Raw genomic sequence first — 26,681 nt, 5'->3', positions numbered from 1 at the left:
TTTCTCTGCCTGACTCCAACTGTGCCAAAAGGGCAATTAGTATATTTCACAGGCCGCCAAAGATAAATTTTATAATCCCCCCCAAACATAGACCATTTTGTATTTACAATTAAGTGCTTCGCCCATGGCCTCATTAATATAATTGGACTTAACTCAGATTGGAAGGCCTACCTCCCAGTCCAAAGCTTTATCCAAATTATTGTGTTTATGGACCAGACAGGATTGCAAAAGCAAACAACCTGCCCAAGGCCACTAAAGCAAATCAAAGGAGTTGTCTGGATTCCAACTGAGGTCTAACAGTTTCCAAGACCTAATCCTTCCACTGTTACACCAAAGTCAACTTGCACTCTCTTGAGCAATGGAACAAAGTCCTCACTCTCCGGGCACTCAGTGTAGAAGGGAACACACGCAGAGAACACGAGTATCATGTGTGCAGTAATATACTAAGGTACGTAAAAAGAGCTGTAAGAACACAGAGTAACGCAGCGGTAAACCACTCTGGGGGTCCCCACCATTTGGCAAACATTGTGCTGAACTCTTTATATACCCTTAGGTCAACTACGTGAAATGCGAATTAAGTCCATTTTACAAACTAGGAAACTGACGCATGGAGATGCCGAAAATCGCACGACTAAGTAACATTTCGTCCCAGAGACCGCGATCTGCAGGCTCTGTAACTACCCACACTTGGGTTAGACTCTGGCTCTGACGTGTGATCATTTTGTTACCTCCTGCAAGGGTCACCCTCGAAGAGAACTGCCTGAAGACTCCCAATCCACCGGCCATTCCTGCAGCGCGACGGTCCCTGCCTTCCGCCCGGCGAATCCCAGATTCCCCGCATCACGACCCCGCCCCTTCCAGAACCTCGCCCTCACACTTCTCAGGTCTCTCTGCTCTCACCTCTCCAACTCCATCACCGACAAGGGGACTCGCATCAGCGCGTGTGCGAACAGGACAGAACTCTCCGACTCAGTTGGTCGCCCCAACAGGACCAGCGTGGCCTCCCGAATCTCAGCTGCCCAAGCTCCCGGGCGACGAAGACGTCACACACTTCTCGCCTGCCCGCAGTCCCCGCGTTCGCGGTCCTCGCCTGATAGACTTCCGCCAGGCAAAAGCAATCGACCCATCGCAACGCACTGGCGCCTCCGCCAGGAAATTCAAGCGTCAACGCTTTGATTCCGGCGCGTCGGCTAGCGATTGGGATTTAGAGACTTGAATTGGGTTTGCTGTCAGCTCTTATGGAAACAGATACCTCCTATGTTCTGGACTAACGTCTTCTTAGAACACTCCCTTGCACATAGATGCTCGTTAAAATCAGCTAAGAAAAAAAAATTATTTTGAAGCCAGTACTCTAGGCTCTGTGGCTACTTGTGGGATGGGGAGCTTGCCAGCTTAATAAAAAAAAATTTTTTTTCTTAATGCTGTGAATGGTTAGGTCGAATGGTAATCAGTGTAATATCTTGTTATCGTTGGACCTTTAATAGTAGTGCTTTTGCTGCCAGATGGCCTATAATCCAGTCATTTCTGAATCTATTTTCTACTCATTCAGTAACCCTCCAGCACACCTTTTTGTGGATTGCTGAAATGCTAAAGGAACACAGAGATGAAAAATATTAAAGCTGGACGTTAAACGGGCACACAAATGAACGTGTGCATTTGGTAGTTTAGGGCACAGCCCCCACATATACCATTTGCCAGGGTGAATGAGGGAAAGCCTCACCTATCAAGTACTATTTGAGATGACATAATAGTATAGACTGAAGGGGACATGGAGTAACATTTCCTACGCTATCCCTGAGATCTTCCCATCTGTCCTTGCCTCTGGACACTTGAGGCCACTGAAGTGTCTCTTGCCACTGAAATGTCCCTGGTTTAATCCCTTATTGTTTTTTCACCTATTAAAGTGCTCCTAAGCAGTCTCCAATGCTTTTAGGCTGCTCCAACAACACTCGTGTCCATATGAGCAGACTACAGGGTCAAATAGAGTGGGGGAGAGGAAAGAAACTTTACTGTGATTTTCAAGTCCGTGTTTGACATTGCTGGAAGTTACCGAAAAGATATAAAAGAGGGGATTCTCCTGACCTTGTTTACAGTGTTCACCCTGACTTTCTTAGCATGCAATTTCAAGCCTTTTGTACTGTAACTTTGAGGTCAAAGGCTGCCTTCCTGCCTCTATACCCTAGTACTCACTCCATACTCCATCTAGAGGGAGACACCATTTCCTGAATATTCTGTGAACTTTCACAAGTACGAAACGCACCTTCAGGGAAACCAGGTTCATGAAGCCTGCAGACTTTGCAGGCAGTGTTGTTAATCCCTCTTCATAACCTATGACTCATATATCTCACAAAGCACTTATCACAGTCTATTATCTTTAATGTATAAAGTCAGTGCCTTCACTATATAGTTGACCTTTGAACAACACAGGGGTTAGGGGTGCTGACCCCATATAGTCAAAAATATTCATGTAACTTTTGACCCCCCCCCCAAAAAAACCCTTAATAGCCTCCTGTTAACTGGAAGTCTTACCAATGACATAAAGTCATTTAACATATATTTTGTATGTTATACGTATTATATACTGTATTCTTACAATAAAAAGAAAATGTTATTAAGAAAATCATAAGAGAAAATATTTACAGTACTATGCTGTAAAAAATCAGCATGCAAGTGGACCCATACAGTTCAAACCCATGTTGTTCAAGGGTAAACGTATATATAAAGACATAAGCAACATGAAAAGAGGAGAGTCTTACTGTTTGAATCTCCAACATCTATATAAGTCTCTAGTGTATGGCAAGCGCTTAATAAATGTTCATTGAATTAATGATGATGTAGATTATTTTAATAAAAGTCTATGCTGGTGCCTTGATCAAGTTGGTACTATTAAGGAGTTTTGTGCCATACTTTGTTCAAAAGCAGCTTCTTCCCTGATTTGGAAAAAAACCAGCCGGAGTGGGCCAAAGATGAGCTAAGGTTTTAAAGCTTCTGGCTCTGTACTGCCCACTAGAGGAGGCTGAACTATACTAATTGGAGGCTGTTAAACATTCTTCATTCAATAAACATTTTTAAGCATGTATTCAGCTAGCACTGCTATAAATGTCAAAAACATTGTACCTGCTTTCAGGAGCTTATATCCTCACCAAAATTCACAAACGGAGACATGCAGGCTTTATCACCTTTAGAAAAAAATAACAGTTCCTACCCAACCCTTTTAACTGAGAGTGAGCAGGAGGATTTCTTCAATTGATAGCCAGGATGACTAAATTTCAGCCCAGAATCTTCTACTAATCCACTGTGTGACCTTGGACAAGTCATCTCTTTTCTCTGGCCTCATCTTCCACTTCTGTAAAGTAAGGGTCTTATTCACAGATGGGTGATCTTTAAGCTTCTTTCTCAATTTCACATTCTCTTGACTCTACCACTTTAATAAATGCAGACCCTGTATCAGTTGAAGGAAAGCTGAGGTTATTAGCTGGGGTAAACCGATGAAGAGCCTAGATTTTTTCTAGTGAAGCGTAAGAGATACTATTTTCTGGGGTCACATCAGAAGCTGTGGCCTGAGCACACGGAGCGGATTGGCACTTGGCTATCTATAGGCCTCTCTTCCTACCTACCAGAACTTCAGAGACAGATCACGGTAAAAGCAATTAACAGAGCAGAGCAAAGGGAAAGGAGAAAAGGGGTGACAACTGTGGTGCGTCTTGCCTTCCTCGATGGGAAAGGAAGGAAGCAGATAGGGGACAGAAGGCTGCCCTGGGGACTTCACAATATTGTAAAGTCCAAGGAACTGCTTGGTAAACCCCTTTACAAGGGTATTTTCAAGATGTTTTTCCCGTATGCTTAAAAAAAAGCCATACTCCAATATACTTAGTCTGCTCACCCAGGCCCCCTCCCACAAAAATCACCACACAGCCCCGAAGAATCTTACTGCTGAGCCTTTGTTGGTGAAGAGCTGGGCTTTCTGAAAGTTGGGCGTTTTCTCACATACTGTCCGGTGTAGGATGTGGAGTTTCTTTTCTTGTTCTCCCAATGCCTGAGGAAAACTTTGATTCACTCAAAAGAGACTTTCCAGGTCAAGGAAAATGCGATTCGCAAGGACATCATCCCTTCACAGCACAGGAGGAAACATGCATATGATACAGCAACTCGTGCTGAGGGCAGGCCTCAGAGCTCCCTTCCAGGGCCACTGTCCCAGATGGTCTCTTCCCACTCAGACCCCCACCATGTGGGGAACAGCTGGTGCAGCTGGGTGTGTGCACACGTGTGTGTGTGTGTGTGTGTGTGTGTGTGTGTCAGTATGTTTGTGGAGCGGCAGGTTCAATGGACCAGCAGGAAGCTCTGATTATTACTGCCCAGAGGCAGCCGACGCTCAGGAGCCCTGGTTTCGCGTGGCTAATCCACGTTGGCAAGGAAAAGGGAGGTGAGAAAAAATAGGAGAAGGCTGAGCACGAAGCGTGAAGGCAGAGGAAACAGCTGAAGAAAGAGAGTGGAGCCCAGCCGACTGGCAGCTCCTCAAAGCACCAGATGTGGAAGATTTTCTCATCTGTGGTTTGTTACGTGTGCTTGTCGTGGAGTACAGGGTTTACGTGGTTCTGCTGGGCTAAAGCACCCGCCAGTCCTTGGGGAGGGAGCTCTGCACAAAGGGGATGCAGCAGCTGAGGGAGCGAGGCGATTCACACAGCCTGGAATCTCCTAGCCCCACAGTACCTAAAGGGAGAATGCAGAGAGAGAACAAGTCAGGATTCATGATTACCGGACCCCCTGTAGAGAGTGCACCCCTACGCCAGAGCTGGACTTCGCAGAGGTGGAGCCATCAAATTCAGTCTTGTGTGGTCTTCGCACGCCCTCTGGTGGTGTTAGGCAGTGACTCTAAGGCTTTCTGTTGGGAGCATCACAGACCAGTTAGGCCTGTCAACCCTTTTGTCCTCAAAGTCTAGCCTCCACACTCACAGTCTAAAAGAAATAAAAAAATCCCACCGCAGAAATTTCTTGTCTACGTTCCCCAACATTTTTTGAGACATCCAGCAGGTTAAACACTGTTTAAGGATCAAAAGACAGAAAACAAACCAGAAAAAAATTTTTTAATGAATTATTTGAAGCAACGACTTAGAATGGAACATCTATCATCTGTAAGCAAATTATTTTTCATCTACTAGTCAATGATAGTAACAGTCACTCCTTTATCACCTATCTTCTTTGCCTCTTTCTCTACTGAGCGCCTTGCATACCTAGTCACTTAGGTTAATTGACCCAGACAACTACAAAACTCCCAATTCACAAGTGAGTTAACTGAGACTGAAGTGGGTTATGCAATCTTTGTAAGATTACATGGCTTGTAATCTGACAAACTGACAAGATTCCAGTTCAGGTCTATCAATGTGTGTGTTTTCCCACTGAACTTTGCTGTTTGCAGAAGAGACATATAAGATCACGCAGACAGAGCTTTCCACACAGGATTAATTGCTATTAATAGACGGCTGGGCAATGTCATTAAAATACTATTTTAGATATGATTTTTTTTCCAAAGATTTTATTTATTTATTTGAGAGAGAGAGCAGGAGGGAGAGGGAGTGAGAATCTGAAGCAGACTCCAAGCCAAGCTCAGAGCCCAACACAAGGGTGGATCCCACAACCACAAGATCACAACCCAAGCCGAAACCAAGAGTCAGACAGACACTCAACCGACTGAGCCACCCAGGAGCCCCTAGATGTGACATTTTGATAAGAATTTTGTTGTCACTAATAATTCTACCTGTTTAATAATAATAGCTAACATCTATTGAGCACTTTCTCTATGCCATTGTTCTAAACTTTACATAATTAACTCACATCCACTCTATTATGTTGCTACAATTATTCTCATTTCCCACATGACGAAACTGAGCCACCAAGTAGTTAAATCATTTTCCCAAGATAATACGTGTGTACTTAATTTGTAGAATGTAATGTCCTCGCTATCCTTCCTCATTAGTTCCCTGTGACAGAAAAGAGCTTATTTGCAGAGGATCTGGGGATGGGTGTGCAGGTTTGCAGGAAGCTGGAGAAAAAGCTAACTTGCTGTGCACATGAAAGTCATGAGGGACAGAAAAGGAAAGGAGTTGGGAGGGTACTGGTTAAGAGCAAGAGAATATCCAGAAACAGAAAAACAGGATCCATCAAGGCTGGGCCCTACATAAGGAAATGGCCAAGTGAGTAAAGGATGGGATGCCCATGATGGACTTTGTGGGAAAGAAATTTAATAAGGGGACTTCTCTCTTCTCTGTGAAATCTTGAGTAAATTTTACATAGATTACTAATACTTTGCATCAGAAAGCTGAATTTTCCCTATGATAGGGAACTCAAGGACAATGAAAGAACATAAGCAATCAACTGAATTGTAAGCGGAAATGCTCACATGGATTCTCAAAGGCACACAACATCAGTGTCTTAAACTGATACATTCATTCCTTACCAGGAACTTGGAAAGACCAGGAAAGACATAAGGTCGGTTCAAAAAGCACTGTCTTTGCTGTTGTGGAAAGAGAGATCAGGCAGGATACTTAAAAAGAAACATTCACTGCCTTAGAGGCTTAGTCTTACCAAATCCTAACACCACTCCCCTTTGAGTGCCAAACTCATTTATTATGGTTTCTAGTGGATTCCTTACAATGTATTCTGTACGAGATCATGTCGTCTACAAAGATTGATGGTTTTCCTTCTTCCTTTCCAACCTGGATGCTTATTTCATTTTGTCCCCTCCTATTCGTCCTGGCTAAAACCTCCGCGTTCAATGTCAAAGAGCAGTGGTGAGAGCAGACATGCTGCCTTCTTTCTGATCTTAGGAAGAAAGCACTCATTCTTTGCCTGTTAAGTTTGAGAGCTGTGAGGTGCTTTTTCGTTTGTTAGATGACTTCTGTCAAGTTGAACCATGTTTCTTCCTATTCCTAGTTTGTTTTTTCACCATGAAGAGGTGTTGAATTCTGTCCAGTGTTTTTCTGCATCTTGATATGTGGTTTTTGTTCTTAATTCTACTGATGTAGCATATTATATAATAATTTCTGAATGTTAAATCCATCTTGCATATGCGCAATAAATCTCACTTGATCGTGATGTATAACCCTCTGTTACTGGATTCAGTTTGCTAATATTTTGTTGAGGAATTCTGCATCTACATTCATAGGAGGTATTGATCTGTAATTTTCTTGTTATGTTTTTGCCTGTTTTTTTGAATCAGGATAATACTGGCCCCATAGAATGACTTGGGAAGTGTTCCATTCTTTTCTATTTTTTTGGAAAAGTTTGTGAATAATTGGTATTAATTCTTCTTTTGAATATTTGGTAGAATTCACACCAAAGCCACCTGGGTCTGGGCTTTTTTCTTTGTGGGTATTTTTTTTTTTTTAAAGATTTTATTTATTTATGTGACAGAGAGACAGCCAGCGAGAGAGGGAACAGAGCAGGCGAGTGAGAGAGGAAGAAGCAGGCTCCTAGCAGAGGAGCCCGATGTGGGACTCGATCCCGGAACGCCGAGATCACGCCCTGAGCCGAAGGCAGACGCTTTAACGACTGCGCTACCCAGGCGCCCCGTGGGTATTTTTTTTTTAACACTAATTCAATTTCTTGTTATAGGTCTATTCAGATTTATATTCCTTCTTGAATCATTTTTGGTAGTTTTTCTAGGAATTTATTTAATCTAAATTACCTAATTTATTGGCATAGAATTGTTTACAGCATTCCATTATAGTTTAATTGGTCTAAGTTTGCTAGTAAAGTCCCCTCTTTCATTCCTCATTTTAATGATTTGTCTTGATTTTTTTATTTCAGTCAATCTAGCTAAAGGGTTGTCAATTTTGTTGATCTTAAAAAAAAAAAAAACCTTTGGTTTCACTGATCTATTGTGTTTTTGTTCTCCTTCATTTACTTCTAGTCTTTATTCACTTCCTTCTGCCTGCTTTAGGTTTTGTTTGCTCTTCTTTTTCAAGTGCATTAAGGTGAAAGGTTAAGTCACTAATTTGAGATATTTTCCTAATATACATATTTATGGCTACACATTTTCAACTAAGTACTGTTTTGATGCATCCCATAGTTTTGGTTGTTTCTTCATTTTGATTCATCTCAAAGTATTATACTTTTGATTTCTTCTCTGACCAGTTGGACATTCAATTACATTTTATCTTCACATACTTGTAAATTTCCAAAACTTCCTCTGTAGTTGATTTCTTACAGTCCTAGAACATGTTTGAAATTAGTATGATTGAAATCCTTTTAAATTTTTTGAGGCTTGCTTTATGGCCTAGCATAAGGTCTATCCTGGAGAATGTTTCATGTGCACTTGAGAAGAATGTATCTTCTGCTGTTGTTGGGTAGAGTAATCCACAGATGTCAGGTCTACTTAGTTTACAGTGTTGTTCAAGTCTCCTGTTTACTTAAGTAGATTACTGGGATATTGAAGTCTCCCACTATTATTGTAAAATTGCCTTTTTCTAAGATTTCACTTTTTGTATTATTAGGCTGTGTTGTTAGTTGTATACATGTTTTATAAGTTATATTTTCTTGACTGTTGACCATTTATCATTATAAAATGTTCCTCTTTGTCTCTTATAATAATTTTTTTGCCTCAAAGTATACTTTCTCTGATACTAGATAGCCAAAGCAGCTCTCTTTGGTTACCATTTGCATGATATCAATTTTTCCATCCTTATACTTTGAACTTAGTGTCTTTGAATCTAAAGTGAGCCTCTTATAGACAGCATATAGTTGGATTGTGGTTTTTATCCAAATCTCTGCCTTTTAATTAGTGAATATAGTTTTTATATTTAATATAAACTGATAAGTAGAACTTACATCTGCTATTTTTACTATTTTCTACATGTCTTTTGTATTTTTCTGTAGTCCTTAACTGCCTTCTTTTGTATTAAAAGGTTATTTTCTAGTGTAACATTGAATTCCTTTTATGATTTTTAACTACATTTTTGAGTGATTTTCTTCAAGCTTACTCTAGGGCTCACAATATATATTATTTACCAGAACCTACTTCAGATTTATACTAACTTAATATCAATAAGATATAGAAACTTTCTTCCTATTTGGCTTGATCCTTCCCCATTTTCTTCTGCAATTATTGTTATACATATTATATCTATGCATGTCACAAGCCCAACAAACATTTTATAATATTGATTTATGCTCTTCTATGTGTTTTAAAGAAGTTTTTTTTCAAGATTTATTTGAGAGAGAGACAGAGAGAGAAAGAACACGTGCATGCACATGTGCTTGAGCTGGGGGGTGGGGGGAGTGACTGACAGAGGGAGAGGGAAAGAGAGACTCTCCAGCAGACTGCTGGCTGAGTGCAGAGCCCAAAGCAGGGCTCAATCTCACAACCGTGAGATCATGACCTGAACTGAAGTCAAGACCAAATGAGCCACCCACGCACCTCTAAAGAAGTTGTTTTTTAATGATTTATAAACTTTTAAATATTAACCTTCTTATTTATCATGTTTGGTTCTCTTTTTTGCTTCCTGTGGATTCGATTATCATCTGGTGTTATTTCCTTGCTCCAATAATGTTGCATTCCCACCCCCTTCTTTTGCTCTATTATTGTCTAATATATTACATTTCTATATGTAGACCTCAAGATACATTTTATAAAAAGTGTTTTATTTGCTCCTAAATGAATTAAGAAAGGGAAAAAATTGTAATTTTTAAAAAATAATTACCTAAATACCTTTATTGGTTCTCCTTGTCTTTTCTTGTGGATTTAAATTACCATCTGGTATCATTTTCCTCTCATGCTCTTTCCTCAGTCATGTCCACTCTATTGATGACCCCATCAAAGGCATTTCTGTTACACTCTTCTTGATTTCTAGAATTTCCCTTTGATTCTTAAAATTTCCATCTCTCTGATTATATTACCCATCTGTTCTTGCATGTTGTGTACTTTTTCCATCAGAGCTCTAAACATATTAATTATAGTTATTTTAAATTCTCAGTCTGATAAATCCAACTTCCCTCCCATATATGAATCTGATTTTGATGCTTGGTCTTTTCAAGCTGTGCTTTTCGTATTTTAGTACACCTTGTAATTTCTTTGTTCAAAGTTGGACATAATACCCAGTTGGATTGGGTAAAAGAAACTCCATTGAAGTAGCCTTTAATGATGCGGTAGTAATGCGAAGGGGGAAGGGAACATTCTATAGTCTTATGATTAGGTCTCAGTCTTTTAGTGATCATGGTCCCACATGACTTTCACTACTACCTCTCAGGTCTTCCTCCCCACACCCCCACTCCATTTAGGTGAAACAGGAGGCTGGAAGGGACTGAAGTTGGGTATTTCCCTTACCCCAGAGTTGGTTAAGCTCTGGTAAAATCCAGCGTGATTAGTTTCTAGCAAAAGTTTCCTTTGAGGCCAGGCTTTTTGTTAAGGAGAACAAAATTTAGAAGACATATCTTAGAATGGTTAATTTCTCCTCCCCCCTGCTGAAACCACAAGATTTTTCTAATATTCACAATGAGAACCTGGTAGGGATCCAGGAACTAAAACTCACAAAAATGTGCCCCTGGCCTGGTCTCCCAAGAGTTTTTGACTCAAGCTAGTCAATGCTCAGTCTCCAGTAATTAGTCAATTACCCTTCAAGCATTCCTACCTGATGCTGGCTCCAGCTGTGGCTTCTGGGTGGTTTCTCCTCAGGTAACCTGTGATCCTCTGTATTTGTCTGTCTCAAGTTTTCAGGTGGTGGTTTTGTCCTGTGTCCTCAATTCTCTCATGGACCAAAGAACAGTTGTTGATTTTCAGCTTTTTCTTTGTGTTAGGATGGGAAGTGTGACTTCCAAGGTACCTACATATTAGACCAGAAACTGAAGTCCCCTATGCTGTTTTTAAAGAAGCTGCCAATGTTCTAGACCAGTTGTACCATTTTAATTATACCAGCAATGTGTGAGAGATCTTGTTTCTCCACATCCTTACCAGCATTTGGAATTGTCACTTTTTTATTTCAGCTGTTCTTTCAACTGTGTAGTGATTTCTCAATAGTCCAAATTTGTGTTTCCCTGACGAATAGTGATGTCAACCATTCTCTTCATGTGCTTATATGCCATATTCATATACCCTCTTCAATGAAATGTCACTTTGTGTCTTTTGACCATTTTCTAATTGGACTGTTTGCTTTTTTATTATTGAGTTTCAGAATTCTTCATATATTCTAGATATGAGTCTTTTAGCAGAAATGTGGTTTGCAAGTATTTTCTCTCAGTCTGGATTGTCTTTTCACCTTTTAATGGGGTCTTTGGAAAACAACAGTTTTCAATTTTGATGAGATCCAATTTACCAAGTTTTTCTTTTATGAATGTTTTTGTTAAGAACTATTTTTCAAGAACTATACAGTAAGTCCTGAAGACTCTCTGCCTTCTTTTCCTACAAGTTTTAAGTTTTACATTTTTTTTTTTTAAGATTTTATTTATTTATGTGACAGAGAGACAGCCAGCGAGAGAGGGAACACAGCAGGGGAGAGGGAGAGGAAGAAGCAGGCTCCCAGCCGAGGAGCCTGATGTGGGACTCGATCCCGCAACGCCGGGATCATGCCCTGAGTCGAAGGCAGACGCTTAACGACTGCGCTACCCAGGCGCCCCTAAGTTTTACATTTAAATTACATCCATTTTGAGTTACTTTTTGTACATGGAGTGATGTTTAAATGGAGGTCTATTTTTTTTTTTTTTTTGGCCCATGAAATCCAATTGTTCTCTCTGATCTCTATCTCTATCAAGATTTATCATCACTAGGTAATCAGCTTGGTTTCCTTTTTGCTAAAACTAACCCACTGAAAATAGTGATCTCCATTGGGCAAGAGGCAGGTAGATTTATAATTTTTTGGCAACATAAGGGGGAGTATTTCGAATGAAGCTTTAGGCATCTGGAAATCAGTGTGAAAATATCAGCAGGTGGGGCAACAGGGCTAAGACAGAGGTAAAAAGAAGAAAATAAGTTCAAAAAAACTAACTTCCCTCAATTCTATCCTTTTGCCTAGCATTTAGATCATAGTAAACCCCGAGTTAAAAAAATAAGAACAAAACTACAGTCAAGTTGCATGCAAATTATGCTAAGCCCTAAGGCATACCTTAAAGCAGTATTTCCAAATTGTAGTCATCTATGGAATACTTGAACAAATCTGCTGTATCTGTATGTAACATGTACTACTTCAGGATTTTTGCCTTAACCAAGAACAATATAATTTTCTTAACATGTTTTAATGGTATCAATACAATCATCAGGTGATATTTTGGAGACTGATTAGTATATCATGTGAGGTATTATAAGTAAAACCAAGACTCTCATCAGCCTGTGATCGATATTATTTTCCTACAGATGTTTGACATAAAATTACTGCCCGATGTTACTCTGACTTTTTATCAAGATTATCTGTCATCACGTTACTCATATCCAAGCTTCTGCAGGTCTGAAATTTTCTTCCCACTGAATATGTAGTGGGAATTCCAGTTGATAACATTTTTGTTAAAAAAAAAAAAAAAAAAAAAAGAACAAACTTAGTCAAGTTGTCTTAGTCTTAAGGATTTCTGGATTTCGTCCTTGAAGGAGGTCAGGATCTTCCCAAGGCCTGGGTCCTCGAATATTCTTCCAGTCATCAAAAGCGGAGTCCTTTATTTTCTATAGAGCCACAAAAATTAAAGTATATATATTAGGGTAAGAGCCCTGTGGCTTTGATTAAGACATTACTAAATGAATGAATAAGTAAGACAGTGGAAAAAATCCAACAGGCCCTCAATTATAGTTTTAACAAATAAAACAACTGCATGTCACACGTAGTAACTGAAGTAATGGCATATCTCCTAGGATTGGGAATTTTTCTTGCTTGCTATGGATGTTGATTAGATTATCTTTCTCCCTCCCACCATCAGAATAAAATTATCAAATTAGAGAAAGTCTGCATACTTTATTTTTGAGAGCATAAAAAAGGCAAAAGCCGGGAAAACAAAAGTCCAGCTCTGAAGGCTGATCCAGCATAATAATGACTAGCATGGGTTAGCATGGGTGACAGCAGTAAATGAGAGGAAAAGAACAAAGAAAGGTGGAGAGCCTAAAGTCTGCTAGAAGGAAGAAAAGAGACTAATATGATTTGTCCTAAATCTGAGAAATGAGCCTGGGCCTGCAAATGAAGACATTCCCCACAGCTGCCATGAGCAAATCCCTTCCAGTCAATAAAACCTAGTTTCAACTACAGTTTGGATCATCATATCTTCACAGTTAGTGTGAAATGCCTCTCAGCACGGAAATGAAGGTGGGATAAAGGGAAGAATATAAATGTTTTTTTCACCCCTCGACACCATTCTGACAGTAACTTTTCTACATCTGCTTTGATTGTTCTGGAATTATTGAATAAATAAGACAGAAAAAGAGGCTCAGAGAACACGTAATAGCTTATATCCAGAGACAGGGAAAAGGATATAAATTTACACTGACACTTGGATAATAAGCATTTCTCTTTTACTAACAAGCTACATAATCTTGGGCAAGTGATTTAAGCCATCCGGGCACTAATTCCCTCATAAGTAATAATAAAAAGGCTGAACCAAGTCTACATGGGTTCTTCAGCTCTCAAATTCTATGGTCTCCAAAATAACTGAAGGAAAATTTACTCCCAGACAAACCCTCCACAGCATCACTACTGACATAGTGCTTACAGATCGAGAAGTAGCAAGTCACGGGTTTCGACAAGACAATGGGGAAGCAGTGAACTGAACCCATTCTCTAAACGTCACTTACAGTTTCGCTAGGCGTCTGTATTAAACATATGTAAATGAACAAAGTTTTACTAATTTAATGTGCAAGGGAGTAAATTATTTTCAAGTATAGTTATGAAGGTATCCAAAGGTATAAAAAGGTTGGAAGAAAGAATGGCGTTTACCCACATAACAGAAGACATATATGCTCAAGAGAACTTAAGAATAATTCTTAGATGGGATGCAAGGCTGGCAGAACAACTTCACATAAAAGTGTTCCAGTCTTCAAAGATCTTTAGTAAAGGAAAGAGTCTCTGCGGGATTTTGCAAAACAAATACAGTCACTGAAGATTATGCCGTACATGTGTTGGGCAAGACCACCTACGGCTTACCACGTAACAACCAACTGCTACAGAATTGAGTATGAAACGGAATCAAGAAGTGCTGAAAAAAAAAACACCAGTATCAATATTGGATTTTCAGCCCTGCTACAGTGGAGACCTCTCTTTAATACCTAGCTTGTACCTTGATACACACCTGAGACACCAAAAAGGCTACTCTTTAGGAATGAGGGTTATGCCAAGAGTAAAACCTACTTTGGACTCATTCCAACAAAGCTTAAAGCCAAGCTCTGACAAGATCCTCTGGAGAGACAATTTGGAGAATGAGTCCCACAGAGTTACAGCAGTTTAGGAAACACCAAAGCCTTTCCACAGATCCTCCCTTAAAAAGACAAAACCAAGCTCAAAATGATCAGCCAATAATTGAACTGCCTGCTAAAATGAGAATCAACACTCTTCACAAGTTTCTTGTGTATTATTCACAATGTTCACCTTTGAAGCAAAAATGACCAAGCATACAAAGAACAGGAAAATACGATCCACAGCCAAAAAATGAACCAAATATAAGAAATGGAGAACATCCTTCCTAACCACATGCTATAATACCATGTGCTATTAAACATTTTCATTTTTGCCATCAGATGGGTGGACAATGACATGTCATTATAATTTTAACTAACATTCCTATAAGTTTGGTATCTTGTCATATGTTTAAGAACGATATTTATTCTCCACATCACTTGCCATCAGGGAAATACAAATCAAAACCACAATGAAATACCACCTTACACCAGTTAGGTGGTAAAAATTAACAAGATAAGGAACAACAAATGTTGGCAAGGACGTGGAGAAAGGGGAACCCTCTCACACTGTTAGTGGGAATGCAAGCTGGTGCAGCCACTCTGGACTACTGTATGGAGGTTCCTCAAGAAGTTAAAAATAGAGCTACTCCAAGACCCAGCAATTGCACTACTGGGTATTTACCCCAAAGATACAGATGTAGTAAAAAGAAGGGGCACGTGTACCCCTATGTTCATAGCAGCAATGTCCACAGGAGCCAAACTGTGGAAAGAGCCGAGATGCCCTTCAAAAGATGAATGGATAAAGGAGAAGTGGTTGGTTATATATACAATGGAATATTGCTCAGCCATCAGAAAGGATGAATACCCACCATTTACACTGACATGGATGGAACTGGAGGGTATTATGCTAAGTGAAGTAAGTCAGTCAGAGAAAGACAATTATCATATGGTTTCACTCATATGTGGAATATAAGAAATAGCGCAGAGGACCATAGGGGAAGAGAAGGAAAACTGGATGGGAAGAAATCAGAGAGGGAGACAAACCACAAGGGACTCTTGACTCCAGGAAACAAAGTGAGGGTTGTGGAAAGGAAGGTGTGTGTGGGAGTGGGGTAACTGGGTGGCGGGCATTAAGGAGGGCACTACATCAAAAACTAATGATGCACTAGTATATGTTGGCCAACTGAATTTAAATTTAAAAAATCGTTAAAAAAAAAAGACAAACACACAAAAAAGAATGATATTTCCTTTTTGCTGAAGTCTTTACATTCTTTGCCCATGTTCCCACTGATCAACTAAATTGTTAAACTTTTCCATGTTGACCTGTAGATGCTGTTCATATTTAAGTAAACTAATTCATCATGATAAGATAAACAATATTTTTAGGATTCCTCATTTAACTAGTGACTTTATACACATTATTTTTTTAGGCTGAACTTTTAATTTTTATATATAAACTCATCAGTCTTTACATTTAAAGCTTTTGAATTTTGTATCACATTTAAATCAGCTTTTCTGCCTCAAGACCACAAAAAAGAATCTCCATTTTTTTCTCCTAGTATTCTTAGCATTGGTTTTTTTAATTTTTAAATTCTTGTTCCACCTAGAATTTGTTCATTTTAATATGTGAAATATAGATCCATCTTTATTTTCTTTTCAAATAACTACATAGTTGTCCCAATACCATACTGCTTAGGGTAATTTTTTTCTGCACTGGTAATAATTTCAGTTCACCTTAAGACAGATAGAATCAGTCACTGACTAGGAAGACTGTTACAAAAGAGAGATTATATTAACATATAACATATATTAACATATGTACCTCATACTCTGATTCCAATGATACTTTATTCATTTTCAGTTTTTTTTCTAATTCAGGATCAATCTGTAGAAAAGAAAGAGGAGCCATAAGTTTTTTAAGTCTGTGAGATTCGATTTTGAATTTAAAGTCATATACGGGGTGGCTGGGATGGTAAGGCAGATCACAAACACATGACAAAATCTCCATCAGTCCGATCGTATAGTGATAACTAACGTACCGCTACCACTACCTACTACAACTATCAGCAGCTTGTATTTACTGAGCACTTTTTATGTGCCAGGCATTTTGACATATACTCACAAAAACATATAATTATTATGATGATGATCGCGATGAAAGACAAAGGGACACAAAGAGTCTGAATGCCTTGTTGAAGAGGAAGAAATTGCCTTTGAACCTTGGCATTATGCTTCCAGAGTCCATGCTGTTAACCACTACCCTAAATTATGTTGTTACATACAAATAACATAAAATACTAATAAATGTAATGCTGCTCTTGAAAACGAAAAAGAACACCTTCAATACACCTGAAATAAAGAAGCGTCTAAGAAAATATTAGACAGGATTCCATAGTGGTAAATGGGAGCTGATGCCATGTTATCCGTGTGTGGCAAAGGGTTTAGGAAAAAAGAATGTGATTGCAGAAGTCAATAAACAAACAACAACAACAAAACCCTAATTAAAATAAATGGAATAGCAGAATAGTGAACAAACACAGCTTAAGACCAAATTAATACACTAGAAATACAACCTGAGGATTCCGTTATAATGATGCACAAGAGTTGGGATGAACGAAAGAAAAGCTGTATGAAAGCTAGATCCAAAAGTTCCAACACATGTCTACTAGGGTTTTCAGAATCAGAAAACAAAGAGAATGGAGGAAGGGATACAATTAAATAATCGACCAGTAATTAACTGAATATTTAGAAAAGCATGAGTCCCCAGATTGAAACAACACAATAAAAAATAACCACAACAAAACAAAAATAGCCCATTCTTAATCAAGTAAGAGTGAAGCTTTAGAATATTAAGGATAAAAAAGAAAATCTCAAAATCAAAAAAGAGTGAAAAGACTGTTTACTTATAAAGGAATATGGATTAGAAAAAAGACTGCTCATTAGCAACCTTGTAAGCTAAAAGAGATAGAATTATTTCAGCATTGCTATTGATGGAGGATTACTTTTAAGTTTTATTTTTACTATTTTATCTTTTCTTCTTTCTTGACGTTTACTTGATTTTTTTCCTCGATCAGTTTTGAGTGGTAGAAATATATACAAACATATCAATAATTACAGTAAGTATTAAACTCATCTATTAGCTAGTAGAGATTTTCTGAACTTTAAAAATATCCTGCTACACACTGCTTACAAGAAATGCACTTAAAAAAGAATGAAAGCACAAAGCTGACAGTAGAGGGCTATAAAAATGATATACCACAAAAAAAACTATGGGGATAGGAGGATCACTAAATAAATAGCAGTATTTATAATGGACAAAACACAGTTCAAGGCAAACAATCAAAAAGGACCATTTTATATTGGTAAATGGAACAATCTTTCAAAAATATAAAAGAATTATAAAATTTCATGTGACTACATTGCTTTAAAATGAATGCATCAAAATGGATAAAAACGTAAGAAATAAACACAAACATTCTAGAAGAGCTTAACATACCTTTTGCAGTATCTAATAGATTAAGCAGATTATAAATTAATGTGATTATTGAAGATATGAGTAAAATAATAAGATTTTTCTAACAGGCATATATAGAATTTTGAGCCCAGAAAATTTAGATTGCCATTTCCCCTCAAATACACATAAGATGTTTGTAAGAACTGAACTTGTTCTAGGGCAGAAAGGAAAACTAGGCAAATTCACATGTAAAAAAATATTGTCATACATGCCGCACTGACTACAATAGGTAACATTTCAGATTACTTGACCTTAGCCCAAAGGCCGAGAAGCAACAGCATTTAAAATCAATAACAGGGGCGCCTGGGTGGCACAGCGGTTAAGCGTCTGCCTTCGGCTCAGGGCGTGATCCCGGCGTTCTGGGATCGAGCCCCACATCAGGCTCCTCTGCTGGGAGCCTGCTTCTTCCTCTCCCACTCCCCCTGCTTGTGTTCCCTCTCTCGCTGGCTGTCTCTATCTCTGTCGAATAAATAATAAAAAAAAATCTAAAATAAAATAAAATAAAATAAAATCAATAACAAAAAGATAACTGCAGGAAGAATCCAAATATATGGAAGCTAAGAAAGTTTTAAATTATATTAACATGTTAAGAGGCTATAAAATATGAAAATTACAAAGCATTTGGAAGTGAAAAGCGACCCTGTTGAACTATCTTTTTCATTCTAATAGTTTTAATCTTCTTCAGCAGACAAATTTCTTGGTAGGCAACATTTCATCTGCACATAATCACATTTTCAATTTTTTCTTTCTAAGCTTCATACCACTTATTTCTTTTTGCTGTTTGACTACGTACACTATAGGGCTATGACCTCCAAAACAGTACTAAAAAGTAGCTACCATTATGAATATTCTTTTCTTTTTCTTAACTTAAATGGGAATGATTCTAATGTTTCTCTGTTAAGAATATTTACTATGATTACAGTTAATAGAATTCAACAAAGTGGTTAGATTAACACAAAAAAATCAATCAAAGTGCATGGATCTACATACAAAATCATCAGGGTTTCTTTACTCAAGTGAAAACCAATTAGGAAATGTCAGGAAAAAAAGGAATCCATAACCAGAATTGTCTTATCTAAAAAATTAAATCCATAGCTAAATACATTTTAGTAAAGACTGAAGCCCAGAAAGTGTCACTGGCAAATTCTATAAAATAGTTAAGTAACACCAATTCTGTACAATCTGTTTCAGAAAATAAAAAGGGAGGGAACCCAACTCATGTTATGAAGCCAGCATTACCTTAATACCAAAACCAGACCGTTGGGGAGGAATTTTCCCTTCTTCCCTTCTATGTTCATTGGCTGGCCTAATATTTAATTGACATAAAACAGATGAACAGGAGAAAAACAAATTTAATTATGTACGTAGGGGAGGCCCACAAAGACAGGAGACTCACAGGTAGCCAGGCAACTGACTCAGGCAATTAAATATCATTCTAAGGTAAGGAAAATGAGGTAGGGAACTAGGGTTTAAGAGGGGAGGAAGACAATTCACAGGAAGATGAAAAGAGCAAATGTTTGGTAAACAAATACCTACTATGCCATACAGATAAGTCTTTCTGATATAAAAAGTTATCTCTGGTAATAGGTCTCTTCCTGGTACAGGCCCTCCATCTAAGTTGTTTTAGGCAGCGAATGGAAAGATAAAAAGCTTTTCCACAGTCTGCTGGGTCTTGAGCTTAAAATAATCCACATGTCAAAATGCCTCATTCTGGGACAGCATATCCTGCTCCCCCTCAAGACCAAACAGTAGGAGGAAAAAAACAAAAACTAAAAACTACAACAATCTCTAGAGTAACCTCCAGTGGAAGAGTAAAAATACAGCTTTCAAACTAACACAAAAACAAATTAATAAAACATTGTTAATCCAAAAGAGGACAAAAAAAGTCAAAAAGAAATAACTGTAACAAATAGCAAATTTTAAAAAAGTATATTTAAACCCAAATATGTAAAAACTTACATGAAATGTAAATGGATTCAATGATCCAATTAAAAAACAGGACTATTAAAAACATATATTCTGTTTATAAGAGATATATTTAAAACCTAAATTTATAGAAAGGTTAAGATTAAAAAGGAAGCTAATGAAATCACACTAATATCCAACAAAACAGCCTTTAAGGAAAAAAGGCATTATTAGCAATCAAAGTGTTAAGACAACAGGCCCCAAATGGAGTCACTTCTACTAAGCATGTCACCAAACTGAAACTTAATATCTAATCTAAATTCCACCCTCCCCCAGGAATGTAATCTTAACCAGTCAGTCTGGAATTTCCTGGTCAAAGTAGTGAAGTAAACTACCTGATTGTTCCCGTCTGTCCCCCAAAGAAAGATGAAATAATGTGCTCTTTCCTTGTCCCTGCTCGGTTAGGCCTATAAAAGTCTCCTATTTCATACAGCTCTTTAGAGCTCCATTCCATTTGCCTGATGCATGAATCACTGAATAAAACCAATTTGATCTTTAAATGTATTGATACTTAAATTAATTTGAATTTTGTTTTTTAACAAAAACTTCATAATAAAAACTCAAATCCCCATGAAGATGTAATAATTCTGAAACTATGTGTGCCTAATATAGTGAAATGGAGTCATAATGAGAGATGTTAGCACAATTTTCTCAGTAGCAGATAGAAAAAAACAGATTTAAAAAGTCAACACTACAGAAAATTTGAGAAAACACTACAAACTTGACCAAATGGATGCATAAATTTTTAATATGTACCCAACACTGGCAGATATACATTCCTTCAAGCACACATTACTTATATATAAACTGATCCTATGCTGAGTCATAAAGCAAGTCTCAACAAATATCAAAGAATGAACTCACTGAAAATATTCTTTGATTACAACACATCTAAGTTAGAAATCAATAAAAAATAATTTAACTAGAAAACCCTTTAGGCTTATAAACTAAGGAAAAACACACTTCCAAATAGCTTATGAATAGCTGAAAAAAATTTTAATAAAGGGGTGTGAATATATTATATATTAAACTTACATGACATAGCTAGACCCATGTTTAAAAGGAAATTCATCAGCTTGTAAGCATATATTACGAAAAAAGATGGAAAGGGAATGAGCTAAGAATCTACCTCATAAAGTTAGGAAAAAGAAAAGAAACTCAAAGGAAAAAGTAAATAGAGAACAGAACTAATTAAAGGTCAAACGAATGAAGAAAGAATCAACTAAACCAAAAGCTATTGATAACTCTCAAGTAAAATTGACTTAGAAGAAAGAGAAGTCACAAATAAGAGTATTGAGAATGAAAAGGAGATCAATAACATAAATCTTATGGGCAATAGATACTGGGATAATTAGGCCAGTAAACTTGAAAATTTAAACAAAATGGGCAAATTCATAGAAAAATACAACTTTCTAACATGTAACAGAAAAAATAAATTATTTGAACAGTGTTATAATGTATAAAGAGCTGAATCTGTACTTTAAAATCTCACATAAAGAAAACTCCAGGTTCAGATGGCTTTACCAGTGGATTCCACTAAAGAAGAAATAATGCCAGTGTAATAAAAAACTTTCTAGTTATGTGGTAAGCATAAGCTTGATGTCAAAATTTGAAAAAGACAGAGAACAGGCCAACTTCACTAATGCAGAATTCCTGAAAAACACACTACAAAAAGACAGCAACATATCAAAAAGACAGTATACCAAGATCAAGGGGAGTTCATTTCTCAGGAATGCACAATTAACTTGAAAACCACAATGTAATTTGCAAATAAACTAATGCAACAGAACAGACAACAACACAGGCACAGAAGAGCAGGAAGGAAAAAATGTTATGTCAGTAAATGGTGCTTGAACAATTTGCTGTCTACATTAGGGAAAATATTCTATAAGCAGAGTTAGGGATCCCCAGAAAAAGAAAGACCCAGACATAGCTTTTGTGATACAAGAGAAGTCATTACAGGTCCCCAGCTATCCCCTCCCACCATTCCCCCACCCCCTGGATCTGTGCCTTACCGACTCTACTCGCCCAAGCACACTTCTTGCAGTACTGCCTAGGGGGTGTTAGAATTACAAAGAAATTGGGGGGGGGGGGGGAACAGTAGTTAAGAATTTTAAGGGAACAATGGGAATGCAAAAACTGAGTCTCTAATGGGCCAGTAGATAGCCTAACCATATCAGAGACAAAAAAAATCAATGGTAAAACTCCCAGTGCTGTTTCAAAACATTGACCTAGCACATTCCTGAGTTGTCTTTGCAAGATTGAAACTAGGAGAAAATTTAAAGCTTATTTTTCAGAGAACTGTTTCTCTGTAGTCAGCTACTGTTTCTTTTCAGACTCCACTAAGAAATACACTGGCTGTCTCTGCAGAGGCCTGGACTTGGGAGTCAACTGATATGGTTCCAAGCTATGAACAAGCAAGGCCCTGCAGAGCTTACCTGAGATAACCAGCCCAAGATCCCATCCAGTTTATACTGGCTCTTGGATCACGTCCCTAGCTCCTTCCCTTTGTCCAACAGTTAACTCTACTTCAGTACAATGTTAAAGTCTCTGCCCTAGGAGGAGCACAGGCTTCATAACATACTACACCTGCACAACCTTATTCCTGCCTTTATGTGTGATGACAACTCCCCTTTCCGAATATTCATCCTAATCTTAAATAAAAAGAACTCTCTCGCCCCTGTTTGGGTAGTCACGGATTTGGAAGTTATTCCCATGATCTCTTTCCTATTTGCCGCAAATAAAGTTTCCTTTATGAGACAATACCACCTGCCGGAATTACTTAGAGATTACCTGTTGTAATCCAGGTAATCTCTATCTGCAACTCACCAAGCAGGAAACGAATTTACATTAGTTCAGGTACAGCTAGTTCCGTTACAGTTCCTCCAATGCGTGTGGGTTTTTTTTCAAACCACCAAGCAATTAACTCAATTCTGACACTACCTAACTGGAGATAGAGTCAGATCCCACAGGTTAAAGGCTCAGTTGTCCAAGACAGCCCCCGCCCCCACTTTACACACAAATTGCAAATCCAGGATGTCACCTGTACTTCTGACTGGTTATAGACTGGAGGTTCCAACAACCCCTCCCTGGGTTTGATTAATTTGCTAGAGCAGCTCACAGAATTGAAACATTTTACTTATAAAAGGCCAAATAGAAGAGATGCACAGGCAAGGTATAGGGGAAGGGTATGGAGATTCCATGCCTTCTCTAAGAGGGCTACTCTCCCACAACATCTACGAATTCCCCCAGTCAGGAATCTATCTGACCCCTATCTTTTTGGGTTTTTATGGAGGCTTCATTACAGGGGGTGATTGATTAAGCCCTTGCCATTGGCAATTGATTCAACCTCTAGCCCTACTCCCCTCCCTGGAAGTCAAGGGGTGGGACTGAAAGTTCCAACCCTGTCTCACAAGCTTGTCTCTCCTAGCAACCAGCCCCAATCTGTAGGTTAGCCAGGGGCATTCCATAAATTCATTAACATAACAAAAGACACCTTGCTCACTCTCATCACTTAGGATATTCCAGGGGTTTTAGCTCAATGCCCGAAAACAGAGCAAAGACCAAATACATACTTCTTATAAATCAGAATATCACAATTCCTCACACCGTATACAAAAAATCAATTCCATTTGGGTTTTATATTTGCAGACCCGAGCATAAAAGGCAAAACAAGAACTTTAGCAATCATATAGGAAAATATTTATATTTTGGCGCAAGAAAAACTTCTTAAAAGGACAAAAAGAAAAAGTAACTTTAAAGTAAAAAAAAGAATAAAACAGACTACACTAAATTTGTTCATCAAAAGACACCATTAAGATGAAAGGTTTATAATCAGGCACGTATAAAGAAATCTTATAAAACAACAAGAAAAGGACCAACAACCAACAGAAACAATGGGCAACCGAGACCTGAAACATCACAATAGAGGACACACAATAAAGGAAATATAAGTGGCCAACAGACACAGGAGAAGTGATCAACCTCAATACTCACTCCTCCAGAGTAGTAAGGGGATTAGCCCCCAGTCTATCTGCCTCCCAGAAAAAAGGATAAAGCCTTTCAGGAGGAAAACAATACCACCTGGAATCTCTACAAGTGTTTACAAACAATATCCAATATTTAATTCAAAAATTACAAGGTCAGGGCACCTGGGTAGCTCAGTCAGTTAAGCATCTGCCTTCAGCTCAAGTCATGATCTCGGAGTCCCGGGATTGAGGCCCATGTCAGGCTCCCTGCTCAGTCTGTTTCTCCCTCTCCCTTTGTCCCTGTCCCTGCTCATGCTCTCTCTTTCACTCACTCTCTCCAAATAAATAAATAAAATCTTAAAAAAATAAATAAAAATAAAAATAATTACAAGCTGTGTTCAAAGACAGAACATTTACTCACAAAACCAACAAAAGGAAAAAATTAGACAATAAAAACAGATCTATAGCTGATGTATGTTGGAGATAAGACTTTAAAGTAACATATATATTCAAGATACTAAAGGAAAAAGTAAATAAAAACATGATTTCATGGAAGATTACATATATTATACATTCTTTTTAATTTAGTATTTACCCTAATACTTACTGTCTTTAAGACTAGTTGGAGTTGGTGTTTCTCTTAAACTATAAAATTAACTGAGAAAATTGAATAGGTCCCTTTAATACTCTGTAATTTCATACCAATAATTATTTATTAATATAGTTAATATATATTATATAATATATATTTCATTAGAGGATCTCAATAATATTGGTAGAAAATTTATATATAAAATATTATATATATGTATATAAGAAATTATACATATATGTACATAGGTTTTATATATATATATAAAACTTGGGAAAAAACTCAAATATCACATGTGGCCACAAACAAAAACAACATACTTCTGAATGAATTAATCAGAGTTAAATAACTAGAGTTTGTATCTAACACTTGGCCTAAATTTGTTAGTAACTGAATCAAAGAGGGTGAAAATCCTAGCACTACCTCTAAATAGCCATGTAACCATAGGTAAGTTACTGAAGCTCTCTGAGCCTCAGTTTCCTCACCCGCAAAATAAATTTTACATATATTTATATATAAATATAAAAGTTTATATATAATATATAAACATATTATACCTAAAAAGATATCATTATTTGTAATGAAAAATAATTTTCCTTTCCTTCAGTATTAGTAATATCAGTATACTTTATATATCAATATAATTTATGAAATTACTGGTATTAATATGAAATAGCTAATTTATAATTGGAGTAATATAATGGGAGTGACATTATCGAACATTGTTCAGTCCCTTTTAAGTCCTTTTTTAAAAACAACTCCACTGAATACACTTTATGGGAGAATGCAGTATTGCAAATTTTCTATGAATAAGATAACTAAATTCTTTACATTTCATGATTCACTTCCATATGATCATTCATGTTGTCTTAAAGAATTAGAAAGAGCCCAAAGATCATACAACCCCTTGAAAAATTAGACAAAACTCAGACTGCTTAGTACAGAGTGTGGTATACACATCTAAACCAGAACAACCACCTATGCAGCCACATGTCGAACTCCAATTACCGTCCTTACTTTAATTTTCACAGCATCATAGCGGATTTGTGAAAACTCACGAAGACCGAAAGAACCTCCAACAATCAGCAACTGAAACAAAGAAAGGAAACAATTAAACAAAATAGAAGGGCAGAATTCAGTCTATCTACAGATTAATGCCAAAAGTGATGCAATACTTTATTTTCCTGGTGAGTTACCATTCACCTGTTCAGAGTAGATGCAGTATGGACAGTCACTAGGAAACATTTTATCATATTACCAAATACCAAAGTCAGTACCCCATTACTTGTTTGTTCATTTTTAAAGATTTTATTCATTTTTGGGGGGGGAGCACAAAGGGAGGGAGAGAGACAAGCAGACTCTGTGCTAAGCGCTGAGCGCAGAGCCCAATGTGGGGCTTGATCACATGACCCCGGGATCATGACCTGAGCAGAAACCAAGAATTGGACACTCAACCAACTGAGCCACCCAGGTGCCCCCCCATTACTTGTATTCCACCTTATGGTTTAAATAACATCATCACGAGCATTATATTAGTTGATCTTACAAAAGAAGCTAAGAAAAAAATCCATTTAACAGATGAGGAAATAAAAGCACAGGCACCTACATGACTTGCCTGTGATTACCCTGAGTAAAGCCAGGAATTAAATTCTGGCCTCATTTCTTCAAGACCAGAATTCTTTCAATTTTATGTGTTTGCAAAATAAGCTAACTAGACAGCATTTTTCTCCATTTTCTCACCAACTAATAAAAGAATCTCATAAAATACACCACACTTCTCAATATATGGCAAACCTTAAAAGATCCCTCCAACTGTCATTGCTGCTTTATCACCTCCTCCAATAATCTAATGGGCTTTCACCCCTAATCCTAAAGCTGTAAAAGTCTAGCAATTTGGATAAAAATAAAGTTTGATCCCTACCTTCCTTTTTATGTCAACATATTAATATTACCAAATAAGGAAATACAAAGATAGAAAACATTGTAAAATATAAAACTTTACAATTTTGAAGTTGAAATGCTAACAAAACCTTGAGGCTATAAATTTTAAAACCCAGTAAGTTTGACCACATAAAAATTTTAAATGTCTATCCTGACAAATAAATGAAATAAAAACAACACAAAATCAAAAGACAACAAATCAGGAAACATATCTGTTATATATAAGCCTCTAATATCTGGCAATGTCAATATGTAAGAATTAATTTGTATAAGCAAAATAACCTTTGTCTTTGTGTTTCAATGAAAAGACACATCCCTGGCTTTCGTAACTGTCTCAGTCTCCTT

The 26,681-nt window shown here is 37.5% G+C and overlaps 1 protein-coding gene across 3 annotated transcripts in view; it reads right to left on the bottom strand.

Moving 5' to 3' along the window:
• The window catches only part of LOC113270384 (cytochrome c oxidase assembly protein COX16 homolog, mitochondrial), an 82,611-nt gene that overhangs the window by 49,222 nt on the left and 6,708 nt on the right, over positions 1 to 26,681 (bottom strand). The window contains exons 2-6 of one of the 3 annotated variants that reach the window (XR_007190193.2): positions 25,413 to 25,484; positions 16,179 to 16,241; positions 12,520 to 12,640; positions 10,626 to 10,817; positions 901 to 4,710 (exon numbers count right to left, since the gene is read on the bottom strand). Coding sequence is in view for 1 of the 3 variants with exons in the window: in XM_048219768.2 (XP_048075725.1) it covers positions 12,524 to 12,640; positions 16,179 to 16,241; positions 25,413 to 25,484 (252 nt within the window). In the remaining 2 variants the exon portion in view is untranslated. Of the gene's footprint in view, positions 1 to 900; positions 4,711 to 5,516; positions 10,818 to 12,519; positions 12,641 to 16,178; positions 16,242 to 25,412; positions 25,485 to 26,681 lie in introns of those variants that run through there. The other 2 variants (XR_007190194.2, XM_048219768.2) reach the window with 2 other exon arrangements.

Source organism: Ursus arctos, unplaced genomic scaffold, assembly GCF_023065955.2.
Source record: "Ursus arctos isolate Adak ecotype North America unplaced genomic scaffold, UrsArc2.0 scaffold_25, whole genome shotgun sequence".
Lineage (NCBI taxonomy): Eukaryota > Metazoa > Chordata > Mammalia > Carnivora > Ursidae > Ursus > Ursus arctos.
The sequence above is the reverse complement of the archived record's forward strand: the minus strand, read 5'-3'. Positions and strand labels throughout refer to the sequence as shown.